At 34.9% G+C, this 26,428-nt stretch overlaps 1 protein-coding gene across 3 annotated transcripts in view; it reads left to right on the forward strand.

Moving 5' to 3' along the window:
• The window catches only part of ARHGAP42 (Rho GTPase activating protein 42), a 229,064-nt gene that overhangs the window by 120,381 nt on the left and 82,255 nt on the right, over positions 1-26,428 (forward strand). For 2 of the 3 annotated variants that reach the window (XM_006907501.3, XM_025043742.1), the window contains exon 4: positions 7,956-8,027. The exons of the other annotated variant lie outside the window; for it this stretch is intronic. In XM_006907501.3, the coding sequence (XP_006907563.1) occupies positions 7,956-8,027 (72 nt within the window). The remainder of the gene's footprint in view (positions 1-7,955; positions 8,028-26,428) is intronic. 3 annotated transcript variants of the gene reach the window in all.

Genomic DNA, 26,428 nt, shown 5'->3' on the forward strand with positions numbered 1-26,428 from the left:
ATAGGTATCAGAAGTAACTTTATTCATCAATCTAGCAATGGTGTGTTGAGTTTCCATTATGGCAAGGCACTTTACTGGGCAACAACTATTACAAAAATCAGTAAGACATTATCTCCACTTTTGCAAGGCCAGAAAGATCGATATATAAGTAGATAACATATAGCATGACTACTATCACTCTTGTTAATAAGAATTGTTTATATCCATCATTCTGTTATCATTCCTTCAATGTCTAGATTCAGCTTCAGAATCCTCAACCCAGCAGCACAGAAACCCGCTCTTATTCAGACTTGTGAAGCTAAAACAATTTGTCATTAGTGCTGTAGTAGAAGTTTGTTCAAGGTGTTGCTGTAGAAGTCCAGAAATGCAAAAGGCTTGCTTTATGTAAAAATAAGTGTTAGTGTAAAGTGGAAATGAGTTTTATCTTTTAAGTATTGGAAAAGGCATATTAACTTGGAAATGTTATAAGCCCACGGGTACATATTTAAGAAGAGATGCTTTAATAACTAGAAAAAAGAAATCATATAGTTAGTACTCTTTATCATCATTTGTAGTTTAATATTGGTGTCTTCCAAATACATGTTTAACTCTAAGCAGTAAAGTGATGGTAAAAACTTAAATGCCAGCAAGCACTCAGAGGTGTGTGTATGTCTTGATTGGCAATGCATGCTGATTTCCATGGTGCAAATACTCCCACATCAGCTGATTTTGACCAAAGGTCACTGAATACAGGTTGGGAAGAGAGAAACACAGTGGTCCAAGCTGCTCTGAGTCTGTTCCAGCGTACCACTACCCCCGATCCTATCTTTGTAATTGTTGTCAATCACTCCTGATGTTAGTTAGGTCCATCTCTACTTTGTTTTACATGCATATCAATCTTGCATAATTCCTCCGCCCTTCTCTCCTCTATCCTCTCTTCCTCTTTCCTTCCACCTGTCTCCATTATTGTATAACTGTAGTAAGCAATTTAAGAAATTGCATATACATTGGGATATCTTAAATCTTAAGGATTTAACAATCAACATTATGTAGATATTGAGTAATTATAATTAAAATACATTAACTACTACATTCAGCTACTACAATGTAATGGCTGTAAAATGACTGACTCTGGAAATATAATGAATTTTCATTTCTTTTATAAACTGACAAAGACTATTAGATGTTTACTTAAATTCACAAATGAAGAATTTATAACAGATGAGTGATTTTAATTTTGTTCTCCAAAGATATTCTTAGTACTGAGTACCAGAAAGGATAGAAGAATATTAGCAAGAAGGAATAGCATTAAAAGGGAGGGGGAGATAAACATTGAATTACATAAATTATCGATTTGTTGAGGCTCCCTCCCCCTGCCCTCACACATAAGCCACTTTGATTCCTCTAAGCTAGGAGATAAAACCTGGGAAAAAAATCATCTCGAGGCCATAATTGGCTCAGCTCAGAATGTACAGCATTTCTGGCTTTTGAGGTTGGGAAGGGGAGGTATAGTTTTCATCACCATGAGGATATTGTTATATGTGTGACAGCTGTGTTACAGGAAGATCTCCGGCCATCTCCTATAGTGTTAACAAATATGAGAGCATCATTGGGACCTCATAGCAGTGCCACCAGAGATACATAAGTTCAGCAGATTTGGGGTTTCCTGAGAAAATCCAAAGGTTGAGGACTGGCTGAAGTAACCTCACCAGTATCTTTGAAACAACTGAGGTTGTAGCATTTATTATATTCTTCGGAGCCTGTATTCTCAAAGGTAGATTTAACTTCAGAATCTGCCTTTGAAGTAATGCAGCCATATAGTCTATAAAAGTGCTTTGCTAAATGTATAATTTTTGGTCAAAATCAATAGAAAAGTATTTGTTACAGGAATGTATCTGCAGGATGTTGGGGGTAATTTCAGCAGCTTTTAAGATGTCAGTTCTGATGTGACCCTTTACATATCTTGATATTTATAGCTAAAAGGCAGTTTGACCTTTTTTTGCTGACTTTTTTTAAAATACATCATTATTTTAGAGTCTTAAATGAACAAGTAGTAATCAGGATGGCAATAAGCGGACACAAATTTGTGAGGAGGCAGTGTGTTATGGTTATAGCTGGTGTTTACACATCTTTTCCACAATGCTTGAATGCTTTAAAAATATTCTTAGTTTAACCTCCCATTTGAGATTGCTGGGGAAAAAACCAGTGGGAAAATAATCTATTCTTACTTCAGAGACTGTTTATAGGTATCCTCCACATTGATTATGTTCAGTCCACACACTATCACACACCTTTGTGATCTTTCTACTTTGTGTGGATTGGCTACATAGGCATCACAAAAAAAAAATTATTTTTTTAAGTTTCTGTAAAAAGCCTTCTCACACAGTTGCTTTTAGATAACACTGCTGAATATCATTAAATTTTCTCTTCAAAACTTAAGAGTTAAGTTTTAGTGCTTTGAAAGGTTGAAGTAGAGAATTGGAATCTTACCAATTCTGTTATTGAGTAAGTTGCAGGATAATGGGACACTGTAATCATTGACTAGTGAGGAGCTGTGACTGGATCCAAAACCTGGATCGGGGAGAGAAAGTAAAAGTGTAAGGAGAATTACCTTTCAGATTTCTTTTAGTCCATTGCTACTCACTTTGTTGGACAAACACGTTGTGTAAAGTTCTCAGCTGGGGAAGCAAGCATTGAAAAATCCTGTAGAATAGTAGTACTTGAAAATCCATGGTCTATGGAATACATATAATTCATGTATGCTTGGAGAAAATTTAAAAAAAAAAACATGTTTAGAGTCTCATTCATCTAACCACATAAAAACATTTCTCCCATTACCTTTGAGTGATTTATGAGCACTCCCTTGTGGTTGTTTATTAGAACCACTTGAAATAGCAAAAGAAAGGTGACAGGAAATTTAATTGCCTGACTTACTGTAATGGACCCCCCAGTTAAAGTGTGTCTACCAGGTAACCAAGTATTGTAAACCATTATCCAATATTAGATTTGTTTCTCCGTTACAGAAAATAAATGAAATGGCTCGTAGTTATTTTTTAAATTTTGAAACGGACCAATATCTATAAAAATAAGTTGCTTAAACCCAAGGCTTAGGTAATGGTTAAGAATTATAAAATAGTTAATAAGTAATTATGTCTTAATTACTGAAATAAGACCTTTTCAAGAACTTTATATGATTGATATCTAGAAAGTATAGAACTAAAATTGCTTTTGTATTTTTCCTAAAGCCTCCTAGTAAGGTCATGCAATGTTAACACATTCCACAAATATTATGGGATCTCGAGTCTCTTGAATTGAGTGACTTGATCCTGCCCACATATATACACACCCAAATATTACCTTCTAGAAGGAGTTTCATCAAACCTCTTGCATATAAATCTGGGAAGAAAGAGTTCTATATGAGCCAAAATTTAATTTTTCTCAGTATTTTTTAAACCTTGTGAAAGCTGTCAGCAGAGTTGCAACCTGATTCATATTTTAAAATTTTCCTTCATTTTGTATGTCCTTTTCCTTTATTATGCAGTTTCAACAGTAACTCTTTTAAACCTACTAAAATTTTAAACACCTTCTTTACTTCACACTTAGATTACTTCAGAATCAAAGAATTTTTTTGTCTGTGTGATTGACTAGTGTGTGAGGATGAAAGGCATATGTTCCCTGGGGGATATACAGAGATAAGGGTCAGGAGCAGCCACACTATGTTGTAAATTCACTTTGTGCCCTTTGAGTGTTGCCGTTTCCATTTTGATCTCATGAATTTAGATTCACATATTATGAACAGAAGCCTATTGACAGCACACAAAAGGAGCATCATATTTCAGATGTAAAACCATACATGTATTATAATGGTTTATGGAAAAATTCAGTTCCTGGTTATCTACTATTATAGATGGGTACTCTGGATAGGTACTGTTATGTTAAATTAATTTGAGTTTCATTTTCTACCTTTGAGTAACCACATTTTAAATCATCTTGAGAAATTCTAAAACTGCTTATAGTAATTGTGAACACATAGTTGGCATCAATTCTGTGAAGAAGCAGACAGACATTTATTGAAAGTCTGCCATGTGCCAAATATGTTTGTTATTTGTAAAATACATATATTTCTCCTTTAATATTTTTTTAAAAACCTTCAGAGATGTAGGGATGAAGACACTGAACCTTGGAGGTTTTGGTGCCAAGATTCAAATGGAACTAACCTGAACACTCGCATTCTTAACACATTCCAGATGATTTTTAGATTTAGAACATCATTACTCATGTACACTTGACCTTAATCTCGATATTGTGAAGGGCTTTGCATAATACTTGGTACATAGTAAACACTCAATAAATCATATGTATTGTTATCTATCACTCTTGGATGTTTTTCTTCTCCTTCCGCATTTTTCTGTTTATTGCCTCTGGAACATTTTTTAAAAAAAATTATTTCAGTTTCACCTTAATAGAATGACAAGAGTGGGAAGAAAAAATTAAGCAAATCCAAAAACAAAAGAGAAAATTAAGAAATGTGGAAGAACTAGAGATAGGAAGTAATACTTGCCCATAGGATGATTGTTAATTATCACATTTGATTTGTTATATCTCCTCGGGTTTTATTTTATTCCCAGGTTATATTTAGATAACAGCAACAGTAGGGTTTTAACAAAGATTTAAACTGTCGGATATGCATGTAGGTGCCAGTTTCTTAGTATATGGACACATCTATCCATTCCTTTTCCTAATCCTTCTCATTCAAATAAAAAACATTTTGTTTATATTAATTAGTTCTACCATTTTGAGGTAGGATATTCTGCCAAAATAGTTTTTTGAGTCGTCCCATGACATCAAACATAATAGTTGCAAACTGAAATTCTTTGTCTTTTATCCTTCTTCACCACATACTCCCTATGTCCTGTAATCTCCTTTTTAATGTGATGCTAAAGTTCCAGTGTCTGAGGCAGAAGCCTATGTCACTTTTTAGTCTTCTCTCCTGGGTCCTTTTTTATGTTTTCCCAAAAAACTGTCTCTTCATTTCCCTGCTTCCCATTTGTGTACACTACAAGCACCTGATCTAGTTCCTCATCACTTCAAGCTTGAGTCCTCTCCCAGTCTTTCAGCTGGAATATTTCGTCTTCATCTCTTCATTTTAAAAATATCCCACATATTACTGGCTTCCTAGAACAAGTTTTTATGACATTAAAAAAAATTCTCTGTTTAGAAGCCAATAGTCGTTCTTGTTTAGGCTGCTTTGCCTAGATTATGGGTATATTCAGTCTTTCCTTATTTCCTTACTGAGTTCGCTGCTAATAATATATATTCTTTTCTCCAGTTAGATGATGTTTTTAATAAGAATGACATTAATTCTGTGGAGCCTGCTATGTGCCATAATTGTTTGACATGCTTCACATTTATTCTGCTATTCCCATTTTTAAAAAGCTAAATGAGGACCTGTAATGTGGTCAGTATACTCACAACCATCAATGACGGACTGTTAATGAGTGCTCACTAAATGCTCTTTTTCTGCATTGCAGTTCCTCTTCCCACATGCCGTGCTTAGTTCCACCCTTTATCCATGGGGTTCTCTTTTCCTAGGATATTTTTTCTCTTTGGTGTATCCATTTCACACACTATCCAAATACTACCCTGACTCATTTAGTTCCTATAGATCTTTACTGTTGTCAAAATTCTAATGTATTTATAAGGAATTTGGCATAGTTTATCAATTAACTACTCTAGTGATTAGATGTGGGAGAGTCCAGGGCATCTTTCTTTTGGGACTTTGTAGGAAAGTACCGTCTCATAGTGTGCACATAGATATACTTCAACCAAAGGGCAATACAGTAGATTCAGATATAGAAGTGTATTAGGTAGGTAAATATAGAATGAGATTCATTACCTATGTTTATTTGTAGATATTAAAATATATTAATGGATTTTGAGCACTTACCATAAGACATAGAACTAAGTGTTTACATTATCGTAGTTCTTAGAACCAAGTGATTGGGTAGATGGTGCAGCTGAAGGTCAGAGTGGTTAACTAGCAGCTCATAAGCAATAGAACCCAGTTTAAACACAGGCGTTTTTTATTTTAAATACATGTACTTAAGCACTACACTGCACGTCATCTTGTTCAGCCTCATGGTTGGAGTTTTCACCGCTTGAGAAAATCTCCCTGTTTAAGTTCATTAACTTTAAATACATTAGATGCTGCTTGTTTCCAGCATAAACATTCAGTAAATGTTAGCCTTTATTTTGCTATTTTTCCAGATTACACTGAAGTGTTCATGACACTGTCTTTCCCCATATGCAAACTTAAATTTAAAGGCAGAATCAGCTATTTATAATGTCTGTAAAATCTGGATATTTGTGTGTTTTTAATATGTATTTGTGCTTTCATGAAGGCAGAGATTTAGAGAGTGAGAATGAAAAGTGAGCTATTTTGCTACTGTTTCCCGTCATCTCTTTAGTTAGAGGCCTGCACAGTGTATCTGGAGGGATACCTGACTGAGCTCACAAATGGGAATTAGGTGATGGATGTCAGAGGTATCCACAGATACCTCCACAGAGATATCAGACCCCTCAATGTCTTGGAAATGATTTTTAGTATTGATCTACTTTGCACATTTTCACAGCACAGGATTTTAGGTCCTCTTTTAAAGATCAATCATCTCATTTTTCTATAAATTTGGAGAATGACCGAATCATGGAAGGCATTAACACACTAGTCAATAGTTTTTATTTTTGTGTATACTATCTCTGTTCATTTAGATTATGTAATTTAAGAAGTAAAACGTTACTAGAGAATAACTCGTGAAAATAGGTGAAAGTAAAACTCTATTAATAAGTGAAAGTAAAACTCTAATTTTGGTATAGTTTCAGACTTACAGAAAAGTTGTAAGAATAATATGAAGAACTACTATATACCCTTTAACTTATTTTAAAATAGAGTAATTTATTTTAGAAATAGGTTTTTAATTTTAGCATTTGCTAGTATATTGATCATGTTATTACAGTTGTAGAATAAATTATAAATTTTGTAAACTGGGCCTACTTTCTCTCCCAAGCTTTATTGAGATATAATTGACATATAACATTGTATAAACAGTGTATACAATATGTTGGTATAATACATTATATATTGCAAAATAATTGCCACTGTGGCATTGCCAGCACTTATATCTTGTCACATAATTACCATTTTTGTGGTGAGAACATTTAAGGCTCTACATTTAATATTAATGCTTTCTGAAGGATTTTTTAAATCAAGATTTTCTTCCAGCATAATGTTACTCTTAGAAATGTTTGTCTCCTTGCATCCAGTCCCTGGCCCCGTACCTTGAATCCTCTCACAGTATTTTTACAGACCATTATTAAAAGATTCATGTGTTTTAAAGTTTTAAGTAAATCCCAATTTGGAGTTTGGGGCTGAACTACTGTTCATTGAAAAGAAATCAGTTACTATTTTATTAGGGTTGGAAATATGAGAACATTCAGGCAAATCCCAAGTGTAAGAATTCTAATTAAATAGGAAAAAAAATAAGCCTTATTTTATTTTGCAGCTGTAGAATTATGACATTATGGTGACAAAATGGAAGAGCTTTTATATGGTTTAGTTTTAAAATGATGCTCGAACCTGACTACATCAAAAGAGTATAGTTAAAGATATTTATAAGTTTAATATCCAATATATTATTTCATAGTTATAGCTTAGAATAAGAAATTTAAATATTCAAACTAACATCTTACCACATGTACTTGTTTTCAAATTATTCACATTGTTAGGATCAAGTGACATAATTTGTGAGAAAAACTTAATTATAAAGTAGAAAGACTACAACAGGCAAGATATTTTTATTTCACTTATAGAAGTGAGAGAACAAAAACTTTATTTAAATAAAGTGAATAAAAAAGCCATGCTTTTTCAATATTTGCATGAAATTATGCAGAATTTAATGTGTTTGTATTTTTAATTTCAGATTCAAAACGCTAATGATGTATTAATTGCGCCACTTGAGAAATTTCGAAAAGAACAGATAGGTGCAGCAAAAGTAAGTGTTACATTTTGTTATTCTTCAGATATTCTCTTGATAACTAAAGATGACATAATTTCAGATGTTAACATTTTGATAATAGAATGACCTTTTTAAAAATTCTGCACGTCATTTTTAACTTTTGCACAGAGCCTGTTACAAAGAATGGACTTCTTTTAAACATGAGAGAGATTCTTTCACTGAATAGAGAAAAAGTCAACATAAGAGTTCTTTCCTTCCCAACAATTATATAAGAAATTAACGATTTTATTTTTTATTTTTATTTTTATCTTTCGGAAATTAACTATTTTAAAGAGAGTGAAATTATGGCAAAAATATGAGTTTTGCTTTTAACAGCTATAAAATAAAAACTAGGCACAGGGTATATTGAAAATTCAAGCAGTAACTGTAAAGGAACTTTTGTTATTTTTTGTATTTTTTCATTATTAATAAAAACGTGTTTGTGGAAAACCTTAGACATATTTGTGAAGCCTTTGCATTGATGTTTAATTCATTATGTTCCAATTAAAATTTCCCTGAGCCTAAAATTTTCTGAAATTTACTTGCATCCTCTTTCTAAGACTACATTTTAACTACTTGTGTAACATTATGTAAGGACATAAAATTTAGGATTTCCAAAACAGAACTCATCGTCTCTCATCCTTCCTCTGTTTTGGTTTTCCAGTTAATCAATGGCATATACTGTCCCCATTGGAGCAACAGTGTTCACCATTCTACTGCTGAATTATTTTTCCTCCTTTTCTCCTATTCTGTCTGAAATATTGAAATAGCCTACTAGTTAGTCTCTACTCCTATCCTAATCTGTTAACACATTTTTCTTGTCTTTGATTGTCATTCTTTGACACTGAAACCTGCAATGGTTTTCCTTGAGAGACAGTTTAATCCTGATAACGAAAGCTTTTCACAATGTGGCCATTTGCCACATTTCAGTATACCTTCCTCATCCGGCACAATTGTCAGTTCACCAGTCTCTGTATATACCCTAACTTTATCCATGGCTTTGCCACACTTTTTGCCTCTCCTTAGAATATTTCTTACCTTTCACTAATTGAAGTCTTGCTAGCTCTACATGGCTTATCTCCCAGCACCAGAAAGAACCCTTTCTTATATAGGTCCTTCCTCATACATTTGTTCCCCTTCCGGAATTGATTTTTTTTCTTCTCACATAATCAAGTAGTCCTTATGCTTATTTCCTGTGTAAAAATATCATAGCCTGCCTTGAATTAGTTTTATGTGTACTTCTCCACCAATTAGGAACAATTATTAAATCAGGGACTAAGCCAGAACCATTTTTGTGTTAATTAATTCAGCAAATATTTATCATTGTCATGGTTGGCCTACTTGTGGCAATCATGGTGTTTAAGATTAAGGGATACAACTATAAACAAAACAGACATGCTCCCTGCATGTCCCTAATATCTTTTGTGGGAAACAGACACCAAAGTAATTACAAATGAACTGAGGATTTTGATGCAGAAGTGTAGAGTGCTTTGTGAGAGTAAGTGATAGAACTAGCCTTGTCCTGAGAGCCAGGAAACACCTTCTGGAAGAGGTATTGTTTAAGCAGAAAAGTAAATATAGAGAAAGAAATAGCTAGATATTGGGATGTAGGGATAGGAAGGGAAGAACCTTTCATATAGTCCCAAAGATGAAAGAGAGTGAGTGTGAGTAAAGGCCTTGAAGAAAGAAAGCTTGGCATATTAAAAGAAAAAAAACCTAATGTGCTTGGAATAGAGAGGACCATGGGGGTAGAAGACATGTACACAGCTTTATTAAAGGTTTATGAAATTTTATTCCTGATCGTAAGGGCAATGATAAGCCAAAGAAAAGTTGTAGTTGGAGGGGTGATATCATATATGCATTTTAAAATATCACTCTAGTTGCATGTTATACATGGATTAGAGGAGGCCAGACTGCTTGTGAGAAAACCAGTTTGGGGGCTATAGGATAGTGGCTTCAGATTCAGAAGGCAATGTGGCTAGGGAGACCAAAAGCTGTGTTTCAGAGGTAAAAAGGAAGGAGGCAGGAAATGGGTTAAATACTGGGAAGTGAGGAACAGGATATCTCAGAGATGACTCTCAGGGTTCTGGGCTGCGTAATTGGGTGGTGTTGGAACCACTTACTGAGATAGGCAACATTTATGTTTGGATGGCAAGAATGGTGAGTTTGACTTTTAGACATAATGAATCCAGGTTCTTTTCAGACATCCAAGTGGAGATGTTGACTTGCCAGCTGTGTAATCAGGTCTGAATTAGAAATACATTAGGAATTATTGCTCTCTAGGTGGTAATTGAAATCACGGCGGAGTAGATTAGATTCTGCTGGGAAAGAAGAGAATGAGAAGAGGATCTAGGTGCTGTATAATCTGAGAACTCTCGATATTTAATGTTTGGGGAGAGAAAAGCAAGATAGGTATGAAGGAAGGAACAGAAAGAAGAAGAAAATAACAAGAATTTGGTGTCCCAGAACAAGGAAGAGTCTTTTCAAGAATAAAAATAGCTGATCTTTGACAACTATATTGTAGGTGTTTTCACTGAGCAGTTACATTTGTGACCTAATTAGATCCTCACAAGCAGCCTGAGAGATGAGTGCCGATGTTACACCTGTTCTACAATGAGGAAAATGATGAGTGAGCAGCATCAGATCACAGAGCTGGGAAGTCAGACCATGACACTAAAATCATGCTATTTTCCTTCACAGCCTTGATTTACAATATTTTACTTCATCAAAGATGTTTTTATAAAATTAAAGAGCTTTGTGAAAAATTCTTTAGTACAGGAGATTCAAAGTTTTCTGGCCCATCTAAAATTGTGAATTTCACTTGTGTGTGGATTATTCTTGTTTAAAGGTTTAGCTACAGTTGCAGTAGTATAAGCAATCACACCCCTTTATTTTTTAAAATCTCAGTTGCTGGATAGACCAACTGAGAACACACAGCAGTATACTATGCCTTTGTCTACTCACTGGGAGGTTAAATTTGTGGCTAAATAAATTCAAATGAAATCTTGAGCATAAAGATTACTGCACTTGGTCTTTTGGTGGTGGTGATTCCGTTATTTTATCTGCCTCATGTTCTTAGTACTAAATTGTTTCTAAGCTGCTAAGAAGTCTTTGATTAGTAAAGTGAATAAAAAACAGGCATTCTTTTCTACAATATACATATAGGTCAGTTACCTTTTGGTATTGAAGAACATCTTACTAGTAGTAAAAATCTTTTGAAGGTCTTTATTTTTTCTATTGCTTTATTCCCTGTTTTACTTAAGCATTTTCTTACTTGGTAAATAAAGTTAATTCTACAAATGACATTCTGTTGCTTTTCACAGTCTTTATATAGTGGAGATTTCTTGCAAGCCTGTTCAAACCAGTGAGCCAGCTGGAAGGCAAGAGTGTCTGTTAAGTGTAGAACCTTCCACTGCAGTCAGCAACCTCCTTAGCCTGGTCCAAGTGGAAAACGCTGAGTCAAAGTGGCCCTCTTCTCTCAACCAGATGATCCTATTTAACTGGAGTGGATAAAGTCCACGAACCACAAACATTTCCTTTGTAGTGTGTTCTACGTAGCTTTGAGACACCTGATACTTTGCTGTGGAAAATGAGGCCCTGAGTGAGTTACAGTTGTGGGAAAAAAGCACTGTGCATCTGTGAGAGGCATTAGAAAAAGGTTAACGATGGGGTTGTTGAACTCAAGGACAGAGGAGATGGGTCCTGCTTTTTGTATAGCTGAAGATTAGAAGAATTATCTATAAACAGTTGTCAAGAATGTATTTATTTAAAGGTTCTTAGTCTAATGGTATATGCAGAATGGAATAGTATTGCAGGCTTGACATAGTGCATGTCAGGGTGTAGAATTTAGTGTTTAGTTTCTTTAATTCATCTGATAGACTGCTGATTTAAATACTATACATGAGTGGAAATAGGGATTCAGAACTATGAATGCCAACTAGAATTTCTACAATGTGAATGTATATAGAGCAGCATTATTATGGAAGAAGATGAATTATAACTTGTTTTCATGCTTTTTGTATAAATTGGCAGCTTTATTTCATTGATTATATTGGAAATCTTCTTGCTCCCAGTCAGTTGTAAATCATGTCTGCACTTTCTACATTTCTTTCTATATAAACTGTATAACTCCAAAAATATAAGCAGAACTCAACATTTGAGTTCCCAAAGACGGATACATTATGGGGAAGTGTGTGTGTGTGTGTGTGTGTGTGTGTGTGTGTGAGAGAGAGAGAGAGAGAGAGAGAGAGAAGAGAGAGAGAGAGAGAGAGAGAGAGAGAGAGAGAGAGATAGAGAGAGAGAGAGACAGAGAGACCATATATATATTACCAGACTTAAATATTTTAAGAGATGGAACTGACTTTCAGGGGGCCAAGCACTCATTTTCCACACGTAAACAGACCGAGCAGCTAGTTGGTGGCACAGTGAAGGCTAGAACGCAATTCCTCAGACCAGTGTCGACATAAGAATGTCCAAACCTGTAGAGAATTTTGCCTGGAAGCAAGATCTCAAATGCTCCCCAAAATGACCGTTTTCAGTTTCTTTTATTCATTTGGAATTAAGGCGGGAAGGTAAGGAAGATTATATGGAGGTGGGAGAAAGCAAAGTGGAGGTTGGATTACAGGATGGTTAACAAGATTATGTGCTCTCTTGGGGGTAGTTGCACTTCCTCTTCTGAAGGGTCTGAAAAAGAGGCATTTCAAAAGTATGTGAACCTAGATGCACAAAAAGAATGGGGAAGACTCGCGAAAGGCATATAGGCCTGGGGCGTGGTTACCCACCCACCATGACCTGCCCAGTTAGGATTTTATGATCAGATCACCCTGTGAGGTTACTGTCAGTCAGGTTTATTATAGAGCCCCTTATTCATTTATACCAGCAGTCTTTCCACTCCTCTAGGCTGCTCTTAAGAGTACTTTTTTGTGAGATATTTTATTATCTTTACCTTTAGCAAACAAATATCTAGTGTGAAATATCTTAATTATAAAAGTGCTTCAAATATGACCAAACTTGCTTATTCTGAATCAAGTGTAGTCAGTATATTTTTCTTGATTTAAAAACTTCCACCGCACAGTAGGCATTTTACTTTGGCTGGTAAAAGACACTTGAGAAATACTGCCCATAAAAGTTAAAAGATACATTTTTATTTCTATGGGAAATGTTTTCAAGACTGGTTTTCATTTTTAATTAGACCTTAATAGAAATCATATGAACATTCCTCTATGGTTTTAATACAAAAACAAACAATATAGTATTAGTCATTTCAAAATAGAGCTTGGTTTTCTTTACACTGATTTCATATTGAAGACACCAATAATTCTTTTCCCTTTTGTTCTGTCTGTAGTAGAGTTTGGTCTGTCTCTGAACATTTATTATTTTTAAACATGCCTTGATATATAATTATTTTAGCATTTAGTATCTAAAAAAATCTATGGAGAATTGTTATGATTAATTCCTTTTATAGCCTTAGATTTCCTTTGTGTGAAAAATGACTGCACTTGAATTTGTTGTCTCAGATATACAAGTAGCCTGCAGAATCCAGAAGGATTACAGATGCTTTACTTATTCCAAATTACATAGTTTTTGACACTGAACTGAGTTATTTATCTAATTTAATGGATAATACTTCAGACTCATGATAACAGTCCAAAATAACATGGATTATAGGATTCGAGTATGGATTTAGGTCACCTTACTTTTCTTCAACAGGTCCTACAGAGAACATTCAAAATTGTTTTTTTCATGTCCTTTTGATGGCCACGGAGCTGAGTCTCTGTCTCCTGGGCAGACATTCTCCAGAAAGGACTGTATTTGGGACCAAATTCCTTGGGCAAATTATAAACCATTTAATAGTTGTTTTGAAACTACTTGTAATTTCCTCTATTGTACCCCCTGTCAGTAGAAGCTGTTATGTTATATAGGGTTGCAGAATTACTGAATTTTGTTATTTGGTCTTTGTAAACAATAATATTACCCTGTATAAATAGTTAACCAAGTGCTGCCCTAAGCATTTTACATGTAAACTCATTTAATCCTCATAACCAACATATTAAATAAGAAAACTGTTAAACTCATTTTATCGATAAAGAAACTGAGATGCAGAGAAGTTAAGTAAATGGGCCAAGGTCACACGACTAGCAAGGAGTAGAGTCAGATATTAAACAGAAATAAGTTAAAGCCTATAGAGCTCTTTAGTGGAACCACCACATGTTTGGTACTCAAGTTATAGTAATTCTTAAAAATATATATATATTTATAAATATATATATGTAAATATATATTATTCTTAAATAAATATTGGCTGGTTAGCTCATTTGGAGAGCAAGATAGTGTCTTATAATGATTTAACAGAAAGTTCTATAGTTATATAAACTTGAGGTCAAAATCTGGCACTTAATACTTATAGAAAATGTAGGCTTGGATGAATTAATTACCCCCTTAAAGCCTTAATTTCCACATTTGAAAAATTGAGAAAATAATAAAACCATCTTCATAGTATTGCTATGATAACATAATTTGGAATTTCATATAAATTGCTTAGCACAATTTCTTCCACGTAGTAACCACTAAAATGTTAACTGCTTTTTTATAATTAATAATTATTGCTATTTTGTACTTTTTGTTGGTATTAACCAAAGTATTACAGTAAAAATAATATCGTTCACATAGATTAGTTTGCATTATTTTGTTTTATGGTCAGAAAGGCAAATCTGAGTTGACTTAAATATTGATGAAGTGTGCTTCACAGGGCTACTCAGGCAGGAGGGCCTTAGATGGACATTGCTTATAAGTAAAAACATTATACAATTTATGGACCACTATTACTTATAACACTCTTATAAAGTAGGAAGTGTCATCATTTTCAGATGACTAACCTGAGACCCAGAAAGATCAAGTAGCATTGCTGACAACCCAGAGGTGCTCGTGTGCTCTGGCTGGGTCTCATCCAAGCCTTCTGACACCTAATTCACTAATTTTAGCGCTATATTAGACCTGGCTTCATCATGGGAATGCAAACTTTTTTTTTTTTTGGTAGTTTATAGTGTGTTTTCACCATCCTTACGGCATCCTTATGAGGTGAGTATCACCTCTTTGAACCTGTTGCTACCACTAGAAAAACAAACCAGATCACATCCCCTGAAGACAGTCAGTAGTAGTCTCTGTACTTGACAGATGGCACCATTCAGTGTCTCTGCATATTTCAGAAATTGCTGAGGTATCATGTTTTTATGTACATTTTAGAGCTTGCCTGTCATAAGAAGAGCCAAACCTCCCATAGAGTTAAAATTCTAGATAGGGACGTAAAGCCCTTCTTCTGAACAATTTAATATGCATATATGCAAAATAATATGCACATATACACACACACATATACATACACACACAATTATATGTTGAATGTGTATGTGTATTTACATACATAGGTAGATTATTATAACTTTACTAAGTGGTTATGTGATCAGATAGGAGGATAAACTCTTAAATATAATAAATTATAGATAACATCACCATTTTTTGTTCTAATTATTCTTATGCTGATGTCTGAAGACCAATAATTAGGAAACATTTTATGCTTCTTCACTTTAAGCTTCCCACAACTTGTATTTTTATAAAAGATCCTTATGCTATTTTTTTAGATCCAATATATAATTAAAAAATTCATACAGTTTACAATGCCATACATAAATAGTCATTGATAATTGATAAATGCAGTGGAGTCTCACTAATGTCACTGTTGACATCACTAAGATTATTTTCGTACTTCAGTGGTTAGCCTTCTTGGTAAGAATCAAGCCTTTTTCCTTATAATGAAGTCTTTGTAGCAAATCCAGTTATGGCTAACCTGGTGGAAGGCAATACTCCAGTTAACTGATGACAGTTTTCTAGATCTCATTCTTTAGGGACAACTATGAGGAGTTCAGAAACTCCACTTGGAGATTGTCCACAGAGCAGAATTTCCCATGTGAACCTTGTATCATCTCTAAAACACAAGGTGGTTTCTTTGGTTCAAGAGTTGGTGTTTATATTTATAGATACATTCTTTCCTCTGCCATGTCTGCTGGCTGCCCTGCTGCAGAAGAATTTGCTACTCGATAGTTTATGTTTCTAAATGCATTTCATGATATGTACTTTGGTATTGAGCTTTGCTGTACACATGGCCATTTTTACCATTACCTTCTCTGTTCAAGATTACTGTCTTTCCAGTGGTTCTTGAAGTGATTGAGACTCTATCAGTGGTTTTCATTTTTCAAATTTAAAAGTTTAGAAATATTCTGTAATACTTAGGAGAGTTCATATTGACTTCTGTAAAAAACTGAAACAACACAAATTAGAAACATTTTATTTCACATTAACATTTTAGAATTCAAAGCAAGTTGCAGATAAAAACAGTTCAGTTTCAAACAACAGGAATAGGTGGGTTTGTACTATGCATCACTTATTGTTAACAGTGGAGCTCTGATAAAATGACTACCATCAGTGAATTAAGCCATTCTGTATTTAACTTTATACCATAATAGTTCCTTGTTTGTTGAGAAAACACACAAAAAACATCAGTTTATTTTCAGGGTGATCTAGGAAAGAAGAAGAAAGATAAAGGATTTTCCAGATCACTTTTATAGAATGCTAGTTTTTGCATCCTTATCTATTCTTTGGGGTTGTTGCAAATGAATTATGCCAACATTTAGATTTTAATTGTTTTATTAGGCTGCTGCTTTTGCCCTCACCTATATTTTTTGTATCAAATTTGAATTAAAGCTTTGTAATACACATTGAAGTAACTGAAAACCCTATAAAGAGTGTGAATCAATGAGTTAAATATTTAGGAAACTTCTGTAGATTTAAAAACTAAATTATGAAGAACCTCAGACTACTTTCCCAATAAAATTAAAACGTTTTGTTACACCTGAAATACACAAATTTTCATGTGTAATCCACCAAAAAGAAAAAACAACAACAACAACAACAAAACTGTATAGAGCACCTAATGTCAGAGTTGCCGATGTCAGCATTTGTCAGGAAGCATACGTGTTTGTCGAACATCTGTTACATTTATTCTTACTATGACGTTGTTGCAACTTACCAAACTCATTTTCTATAAACAGCTTCAATTTCGTATTGTTCATGTTGAAATTTAGCAGTGAAAACAGAACATGTAGCTCCAGGGTGTCTGATTACTACAACATTTACAAAAGCATCAATATTGACCTTTGATTTACCTTTTCACTACTCGTGTCACATTGTTTATTTATATCTAAATAAAATCTCAGCAGCTTTTAAGGGAGAGCTCTTTGATTCCATACTCATCTAGTAGACTTTTTGGATTTTATGGTGAGACTTTTACTGTTTCAATTACTTCATTCCAAAGTAATGAGATTTTTGGCACCTAGATTTTATTGTCTAATATATTGACAGGTTGTCCTCTACTACCTCATCCTCCTTTCCCAGCCCCGAGTCATTAGAAATTTGATTAGCATGCTGTCATCCATCTTAAGTCATTGATACAAAAAACATTCAACTGGACAGCGTTGATCTGCTTTGTATCAGAGATGGTGCTAAGTCTTGGGGATGCAAGAAGAAAATATGATACTTGCCTTCTCAGAGTTCATAGTATAGCAGAAGAATCCCCAGAGAAACATAATTATGATGGAATGAGATTAGTGGTTTATCCGAAATATACTCGTAGTAGTTTATGAGCATAATGGAAAGAACAATTCTGCTTAACCAGAGGAGACTGGCAAAGGCGTTTGTGAAATTTTGGCATTCAGCAGGTGCAGTTTAAAGGCTGGCAGACATTTTCTAGTCCGTGCAAGGGAAAACAGCATTCGAGGCAAAAGAAAAGAGCCACAGTGGTATAAAAATATTGTGATGTGGCTTAGAAGCTTGATATATTCTGGTGTTATTAGAGCTATTGCTTTTATCGTTTATTTTTTTTTCAAAAGGTGAACCCCACTAAGAAATGCATTTTACATCACAGTTCACTGAGTATATGTGCTAACATACTTCTATTACTAAATATGATTTAATCTAGTATTTTCAATTGTATTCTACTCTATTTCATTAAAATAAATGCTGGTTATAACTCATGAAACTGATTAGGTAACTCACCAGTGTGTCATAACCCATAGTATGAATAGATACTGGGCCATAAGTTAGCATGTGTATGTAAATGGAATAAGAAGGCAAATTAGTGAGAGAATTAGACAGGAAATATTCAGCTGGGGCAGAAAAATGGAGAGTTTTGTGCTGCGCCAAAGAGTTTTTTTGGGGGAGGGGTGATGGGTAATAAAAATCATGATCTGGATATAATAAATATTAATCATATGTCTCAGACAGTATTAGGTAGCACATATTTATTAATCCTTACAACAGCACTATAAAGGAGTTATTTTCACTCTCTTCTTACTAGTGAGTTACCTGAGTCACAGAGAGGGTGATATAATTGGCCTGGGATTAGACAGCTAGTAAGTATCAAAGCAGAGATTAAACCCAGGATATTTGGGTCTAAGGCATATGTTCCTAACCACAGCACTACATTCATGTGGCAGTCAGGTCTTGAATCTGTATTTCAAGAAGACAGTTTATGAGCATTTTGAAAGCTGGAGTTGGAGAGAGTGCCGATCAGCCAATGATTCTTCAAAATTTGCATCAGAATTTTAGTGATACATTTCTGCCATCGGGATCCAGTCATTTCTGGCTACCTGCCAGCCTCACGAGGCTCGGTAACTGCCAGACCACACGAGCAGGAGGGCAAGAGGAGAAAACCTCAGGCCTGTGTCAGATCACAAAAGTGTTTGTTTCTGAGTTCTCGCTGGTTACTCTCCAGCAAATTACGGACCTGATCTTTTCCATGGGATTGGAGATGAGCTTCTTCATTAGCCCTTTAGTTTCCTTAAAGGCATCACCTTTCTCATTTTCTGCTTTGATTCAGCAGCTCCTGCCATTGGATTGCTTTTCTATTAAGTTAGTATGGTTCTCCAGTCTACCACGTCCTTTTTTAAAATTTACTTCTGTCCTTCTATTTGAGCAGGAGAGGCTTATTTCCCCATCGGTGAATTTAGCTGTTACCAAGTTCCCAAAAGAAGGATGATACGGGACAGAGTGATCCACCATTCTGTGTGGTATTCTTAACAGTTCTTATGTGCCAGTCCCAGCTCAGAGCATGGGTCTCAGTAAAGACCCAGACACTTCATTCTCTTCTACCTCAGGCTGAGTTTTCCACCGGACAGAGTTTAAGGATGTCCTTTGTTTCCTGAGTTGAGAATATTAATTTATTTAAGGTCAGGATCATCAAACTGCAGGCCCAGTCTGGCCCACTGTCTGCTTTCGTGTGGTCCAGGAACTAGGAATGGTTTTTGCATTTTTAAATGGTTTTTAAAAATTAAAACTAGAGTAATATTGTGTGAAACATGAAAATTTTGTGAAATTCATATTTCAGTGCCTGTAAATAAAGTTTTATTAGAACACAATGTCAGTCATTGGTGTATGTGTTTTCTATGGTAGCTCTCGCGTTACAACAGCAGAGATGTGTGGTTGTATTAGGGACTCCGTGGTCCACAAAGCGTAAAATATTTACTATCTGGCCCCTTTCACAAAGCATTTTGCATATCCCTGGGCTAAGGCCTGAAATTTCACTTTTTACCTCTTGCAGTCTTTTAGGCCTTCATGCAAATGGGACCTTCTCTGATATTACAGACTTCATAATGTGAGTTCGATGATTGGGTTTCCAGTGTTGGAAAACCAGAGAATTTATAGTAAGATGAAATTAGGCATGACCTTGAACAGATTAGTAGCTGCAAGTCATATTTGTAACAGAAATACTAACATTTTTTATTTCGATTATATTTATCTTCGTGGACATCTTTTATCGTTGAAGCCAAATATATATTCTCAGTTTAGGGCTATGATTTTGCATGCAAGCAGTTTAGAAGATGATGAAGAATCCTTTTTACCTCTTCAGTAGAATTGTATTTAAGAGAAAGCCAAATAAAAACCACTTTACAATAACATGCTTTGTTTAGGTTTCAAATAATAAAATGAACTGCTAAATGTAGTGGACAACCTAACAGTGTCACTTTAAGTAAGAATGTGGTAAATAAATCTCATCACAGGTTTAGCTTTCTTTTGTCTGTGTACACCATTTCTATACTATAAAAAAAGTAGTCAATAATGGAAAAAATTATTATGTTTTTTTAAGGGGGATTGTGTAAATAAGTTGACTCATTTGTTAACCAAAATTAGTGAAATTTATGGATGTGTTTGTATAGTCTCACACTGGACAAATATATTGAGAGAAATAAGGTCAGGTATGCCATTTTTATTCATAATAGTAAACATCTTATTGATTTTCCTAATAGATTTTGCTTAATACAGCTTTTTAACATTCTGCCATTAGAGTAGATTTTGCATCTTTCTCTTCTATATATACTTGGTAATAATATGAAGCCAAACTAAATGTTCTCCAGAGACCACACAGTTTCCATTGAGAGCCTGGTGATTTACTGACTAAGAGAGATGATCTCTACAATTACTGTAGAATACCCAGTGAGAAGTGAAGTGAGCTCACTGTAGAAAGATTTCAGGCATTGAAAAAAACTTGCCTTATTTGGTAAATGTGGTTAACTTGTCCCAGCTGGTAATGCTGGTGAGCTCATTGTGAGATGTATTGTCTCTTTAGGCCAAATTCTTGTATTTTTTATCCATTAGAATTAGTGTTAAATGGTATTTGTTTTGATTTTCTTAAAGTGTTATGAGATAAATTAAATCCGAAAGAACAGTGGTTCTATTTTGAAAGTTAAAGCTCAAATGCATTGACTCTTTAAAAACTTTCTATATGTATTTTCTAGTCTATAATGTTTACCATACTTAGTCTTCAGGGAATTTTGATTTTTATTTATGCTTCAAAGAACAAGATTCCTTTGGGAGGATTCATGCTTGTTTTTTTTTGCTTTACTGTACTTTAATATATGTTTATATAAGTTTATTCTGTATTAGGATTTTAGGATGAAATCTGTTAATTATATTTCCTTTCATTACCAAGTAGCACTTCATGATGTTCATGAAAGAATGTCTATACCTATAGAAAAATTTTATAAGGGTTTATTTGAGCCAGATTTTGAGGACATACCTAGAAGCAAGATCTGAACGGATTGAGAAAATGCTCTGGAGAATGGCAGTTTTCCAATTCATTTCATATATTTAGGATCAAAGAAGAAAACATAGGGAAGGTACATAAAATCCTTTGGTGGTAGATTAAGGCGATAGGAGAGAGCAAAGCAGAGAAGTCTCTAGGATTGTATAAAAAGCAGAATGGAGAGACACGTCCTTTATGTTGGTGGGTACAGGATAGTTAACATTTATAGTAAATGGAGATGGTGTGCGGGTAACAAGGTAACAGTGAGGAGTTTCATGGCCCCAGTGCTCTGGTAGTTTTGTGCCAGTGGTTGTGCCTCCAAGGCGTCTGGAATGGAAAATTACTCTGACATTTCAAAGGTATGTTATCTTTGTTGCGTAAAAACAATGGACAGGGCTCACTTACGGTAAAGATTGACCTTTGCTAAGGAAGCTCTAGGCCAGGGTTGTGACTACCTGCCATGACCTGCCCAGTTAGGAATTTATGATCAGACCATCCTGCGTGGTTACTCTTGGTTACTGAGCTTGTCAGGCCTGCCAAGTTTAGCCCCCTTTTTCGTTCACAATGTTTAGAGAAGACTATAGCTTCTCATAGCTTCTCCTTAATATTCCAATCTCAGAGTCATCCTGAAGTTTAGCTTTTCAAACAGTCAGTTGTTTTTGAAGAAAAAGGACATGCTTTTGAGTTAAATTGGCCTTGGTTTGACTCTTGGCTCTGCCCCATGTGACTCTGACTTCAAGACAGTTCCTGAACTTTCATTACAGTAGAAAGTGACCTGCATCCTTCCCAAGATTTGTGAGAGTTAATATGTGTGTGTCAAGGTGCCTAGTGCAAAATTGATAATAAATGTCAATTTTCCAGTCATTCTATTCCAGCAGTGGACTAATTCCAGCTTTTCCTTGGCGTCGCTTTCAACCATCTCCTTTTGGATTGTATTCACAGAACCTGGTCAATCCTCTCTGCTCTTGTCATCAATTTACCATGTGGTAGCAGGAGAGAAAGGCTTCTCTATATTCTTCCCATTCAGAATGATGTCCAGCAGCATCAACTGGGAGCTTATTAAAAATGTAGACTCTCTGGTCTGACCCCAGACTTATCGGATTAGTGTCTTCATTTTCACAAGATCTCTAGTTCATTCAGGTGCACACAGCTTGAAAAGCACTGCTCTGCATCACTTCCTTGGGATCTACAGCTCTGATGAAGAGTATAGTTCTTGTGCATGTTGTTGATTATCCATGGGGTTCGAAATAACTTGAATGACATCAGAGAGGTGACCCATGAGAGAGCTGTGAAAGAATTATTTCTCTCCCCTCTGTGCTTAACCGCCAGTCAGTTCCCCACATACGTGAACTTGTCTGCCTATACCACCATCTCCTCTGACTGGATTGTAATTGCAAACTCCTTCAGAGAATGACATTCTGTTTGGTTTTGGTAAAGGTAGGAAGTGCTTATGAGTGTTGGCGTGGGTTTCTTTCTGGGGCAGAGGATGGCAGAATTTGATAACACCATTCCTTTTTGTCTGATTCCCATCTTCCATTCTCAGTTCCCCCAATTTACAACATCTGCTTTGCCACTTATATCTTTGTCAGGCTTTGAGCTGGTGCCTTTTGCTTGGCGTTGATTTCTTTGCTCCTGCCATGGCTATACCAGAGCAGCTTTTCCTCCCTGCCTTTCTTAGCTGTTGATAATCACCTCTTCCTCCTCTCTTCTGTGTTTCCTTCCTGTCTCCTTACTCTTTTACCATTTCCTTTCTGTCCTCATGATTTTTAGATGAGAAAGTCATTTAGCGAAAGGATTAAAATCTAAAATAAAAATCTTTGAGCTCAAATTATAAGACTACCTCTTAGCCCAGGATCTGTGGGCAGCCACTGAATTCTCATCTTGCTCAGCTTACAGCCTCTGAGCTGGGTTATAATTTATCTTTCTACATGTCCATCTTTGCTTCTTGACTGAACTGGAAGACAGATTCTTATTTTGATATCTCCAGTGCCTCGCACAGAGCAACATAGTGTAAATTTTAGTGTTGATATATCACGTCTGTTTGTTCATTAATAGCAAAATTCTGAAGACTGAAGAGGCTGGAAGCTTGATTTGGGAAACTACATAGAGAAGGTTGTTAATAAAAATAATTATTCAGACTAAAGGAAGGAACAGGCTTAGTCACTGGGCTCTATAAGCAAGAAGGCTAGACCCCCTGTGAGTCTTTATGGGGTGCTTAAATAACCCCACAGGTGAGTGTGGTTCTCAGACTGCAGTATAGTTTCTGGAGGTATCCAGGCATTGTGTCATTTCTTGAAAAACTGAACATTTTGATGCTGATAATTTAATACTATGACAACATTTCGTGCATGTTTTTCATTCTTAAAATTCATCTTATGAGTAATACTACCTTAAGCATAATTAGAATGAGAACTCAAATGGTAGATATTTCCATTTCTGTACCCCCCTTTTATTTTATTCACTTGTACTATGTAGACACGCCATTATGTAGGTTCTTTTCATTATCTCCCCATTATAGGGTATAATGTATAGTTTAGTTTCTTGATCATAACATAAAATCTATTAGCCTAGGATAAGAATCAGTTCGTTTTCTCTAGTTACTAGAAATTGCTCAGGAAAATTTGTAACAGTAGTAATTAAAACTTAAAACTTGTTTTACCAGCAGTAAGGTTTTTGTTGTTAATGGTGATGGTTTAAAATAAGCCACATCAGTCCTCTTTGTCTAAATATCCCCAAATCTGAGGCTTTAGTGTAGCATTCTTTTACTCTATTGTTTATTTTCAAGGAGCCAGCATTTAGAAGCTAGGAATTTATTTTTATAAACAATCTTATAAACCTAATAAACTCAAAAGACATTGAAAAGAATTATTTAATGCCAGCTAGCAAATCAGTACAAAAAATGATAAATAAAAGCCAAAGCGGAAAATCACTTGATGGTGAAGTTACAAGAATGAGAATGGGATTGGTGAAACAAAACAGAGCTGTAGCACTTTGCCTGCTGTTTACTCAGGCTCTGTTTCCCTGTCCAACCTCTCTCATTTTTTTTTTTTCCATTATGATTCTACCATGGTGAAATTATCGTTCACATTTCAGAATATTTCTAAATCTTTCCTGGGCACACTCCTCCAGAGAACTAATAATCAGGCAAAAAAGTTCTGGATTCAGGAGAGATGTAGAGTTTTCTTGCAGTACAAAGGGAGCTGAATTCTACTGCAAGGTTGCATCCCAGAAAGAATGCTAAAACCTGAATTTTGAAAATGCTGAAGTAGATAAGGAGACTGAGCAGTCATATGATAATAAAAAAATAGCAAATTTGAGGATTGCGTATCATTTAGGTAAGTGTCATTGCAGATTCAAGTGCAGCCAGTTCTCCCTGTCTGCTCCTCCCTGACCATGAGCCTCAGATGTGGGCACAGCTGTGGCATACCTCAGAACACTTTTCCTTCCTCAGCAAGTGTGTGGCACTTACCCAGTTGCTAAGTGAGATTTGGCAGCACCCAAAGATGGCCTGGTTGAGTCACAGATAGATGACACAGAATTTATCAAATAGTGCAGTTTGATTGAGCCCAAAGCCTTTACTCTTCTGCTATGCCCTGTGGCACTAGCTTGAAGAAAGTAAATGACAGCCATTTTCCCTTTATGCCTGATAGGGCATCGGACAAATTAAGATAAGCAGCCCAAAGGTCAGGTCTTCTCATTTTATTATAATTGTAGCCAGAGAGTTTAGGGAGCTAAATATATTGGTTATGTTACACTGAGATGATTCCTTATGGAATTAATTGTACAGAATCTTTAATGACAATAGTTTCCTTAGATTATTTATGTAGCACTTACCCTGCTTCCTTAAAACTTCTGTTAAGCAAGAGTCAAATTACATTATTTTCACGGGAATATTAGGTGCTTTTGTTCTGTCCTCCATTCAATAAACAAAAAAATTATTTGCTTTTGAGCCTGCATATATTTAAATTTGAAATGGAAGGCTCTAAAGTCCAATTCACAAAAATAACTTTTGCAAAATTACATTTCTAGAATCTTTAACATGTTTTGTTGTTAACTTATATAAATACTTGCATTGACTTTAAGAAACAAAACAAAAAGGCTCATTGTCTAAAAACTATAATTGCCAATTCAGATTGAATTCTTATCATTTTGTTGCACATGCATAAATACAACTGCAAGAATTAATAAAATATTTTAAAATAGGATAAGATTACTGGAACCAAAATGAAATTATAAATATATGTAGACATAGTTCAAATTCAAAATGTAAATCCTTTTCAAATTCTACAAAGAGAACTAAGTAAATATTTTGGGGAAATGCACTGTTTCTTTCTAATAGCAATGTGTATTAAACAACTCAATGGAGTAAATTTTAAGTCAAGGGGACAATTGACTTTTGTTTACCTCTTTCAGTGGGCAGCATCTCCTGCATATGTTCAAGTTTGAGCCTGCCTTTTCCCTTCTAAGACTTTATGGTTGGATAACTTTGGACAAGTCAGTATCAAAGCATACAATTCATAGCCATCTACTTGTATTTTGAGGATCCATTGAGATTTCTAATGTGAAACGTTTTGTGAATCTTAAATGTTATCCAATTGTTAGTCGTTATTCTTTTCCATTATAATGAACCTATTTCCAGCTTGGATTTGTTTTATTCTGAAAAGTGTAGCTATCCTACAGGGAACAGACTTCCTTGAAAAATAATGAGGGAAAAAAAGTTCTTGCAAGGGCTGACTAATTGTCTGTAGGGAATATGGAACAATACATTTCTTCATAGAGTTGGACTAAATGACCTCTTAGTTTTTTTCAAACTCTAGAGTTTTCTGATTGCTTAATTTTGTAAATTTTTAGTTATTTAGAAAGATCCTTTTGCTATTCCTTGGTTTAGAAATTATCACAAGATTTCTGGAAGTTGCTCATTATTCCTTCTAATTTTTATGATAGTCATAGAGAATTTGTTTTGTACCCAGACTAATATTACTTAGCACAATGGAGCCCAGGTTGCTGTTGGGGGGTCACATAATCAATAATCAAATAATCAATGCATTAAATGTGAAAATTAATCATAAGAAATGACTATTCATCAGTGCATATCTTTACTGGATAACCCACCTAAGGCCAAATTAACAAGACTAAATATTTGCAGGATCGTAATAATGGTTTAACTTTTTTTGAGAAGAAATAAAAAATAGTGGGCAGAACACTGAATTAGGTTTAGACTTTATGTTGACTCTCCTTGATTTGAAATGAAGGTGATCTCTTCCTC

Source organism: Pteropus alecto, unplaced genomic scaffold (genome assembly GCF_000325575.1).
Source record: "Pteropus alecto unplaced genomic scaffold, ASM32557v1 scaffold12, whole genome shotgun sequence".
Lineage (NCBI taxonomy): Eukaryota > Metazoa > Chordata > Mammalia > Chiroptera > Pteropodidae > Pteropus > Pteropus alecto.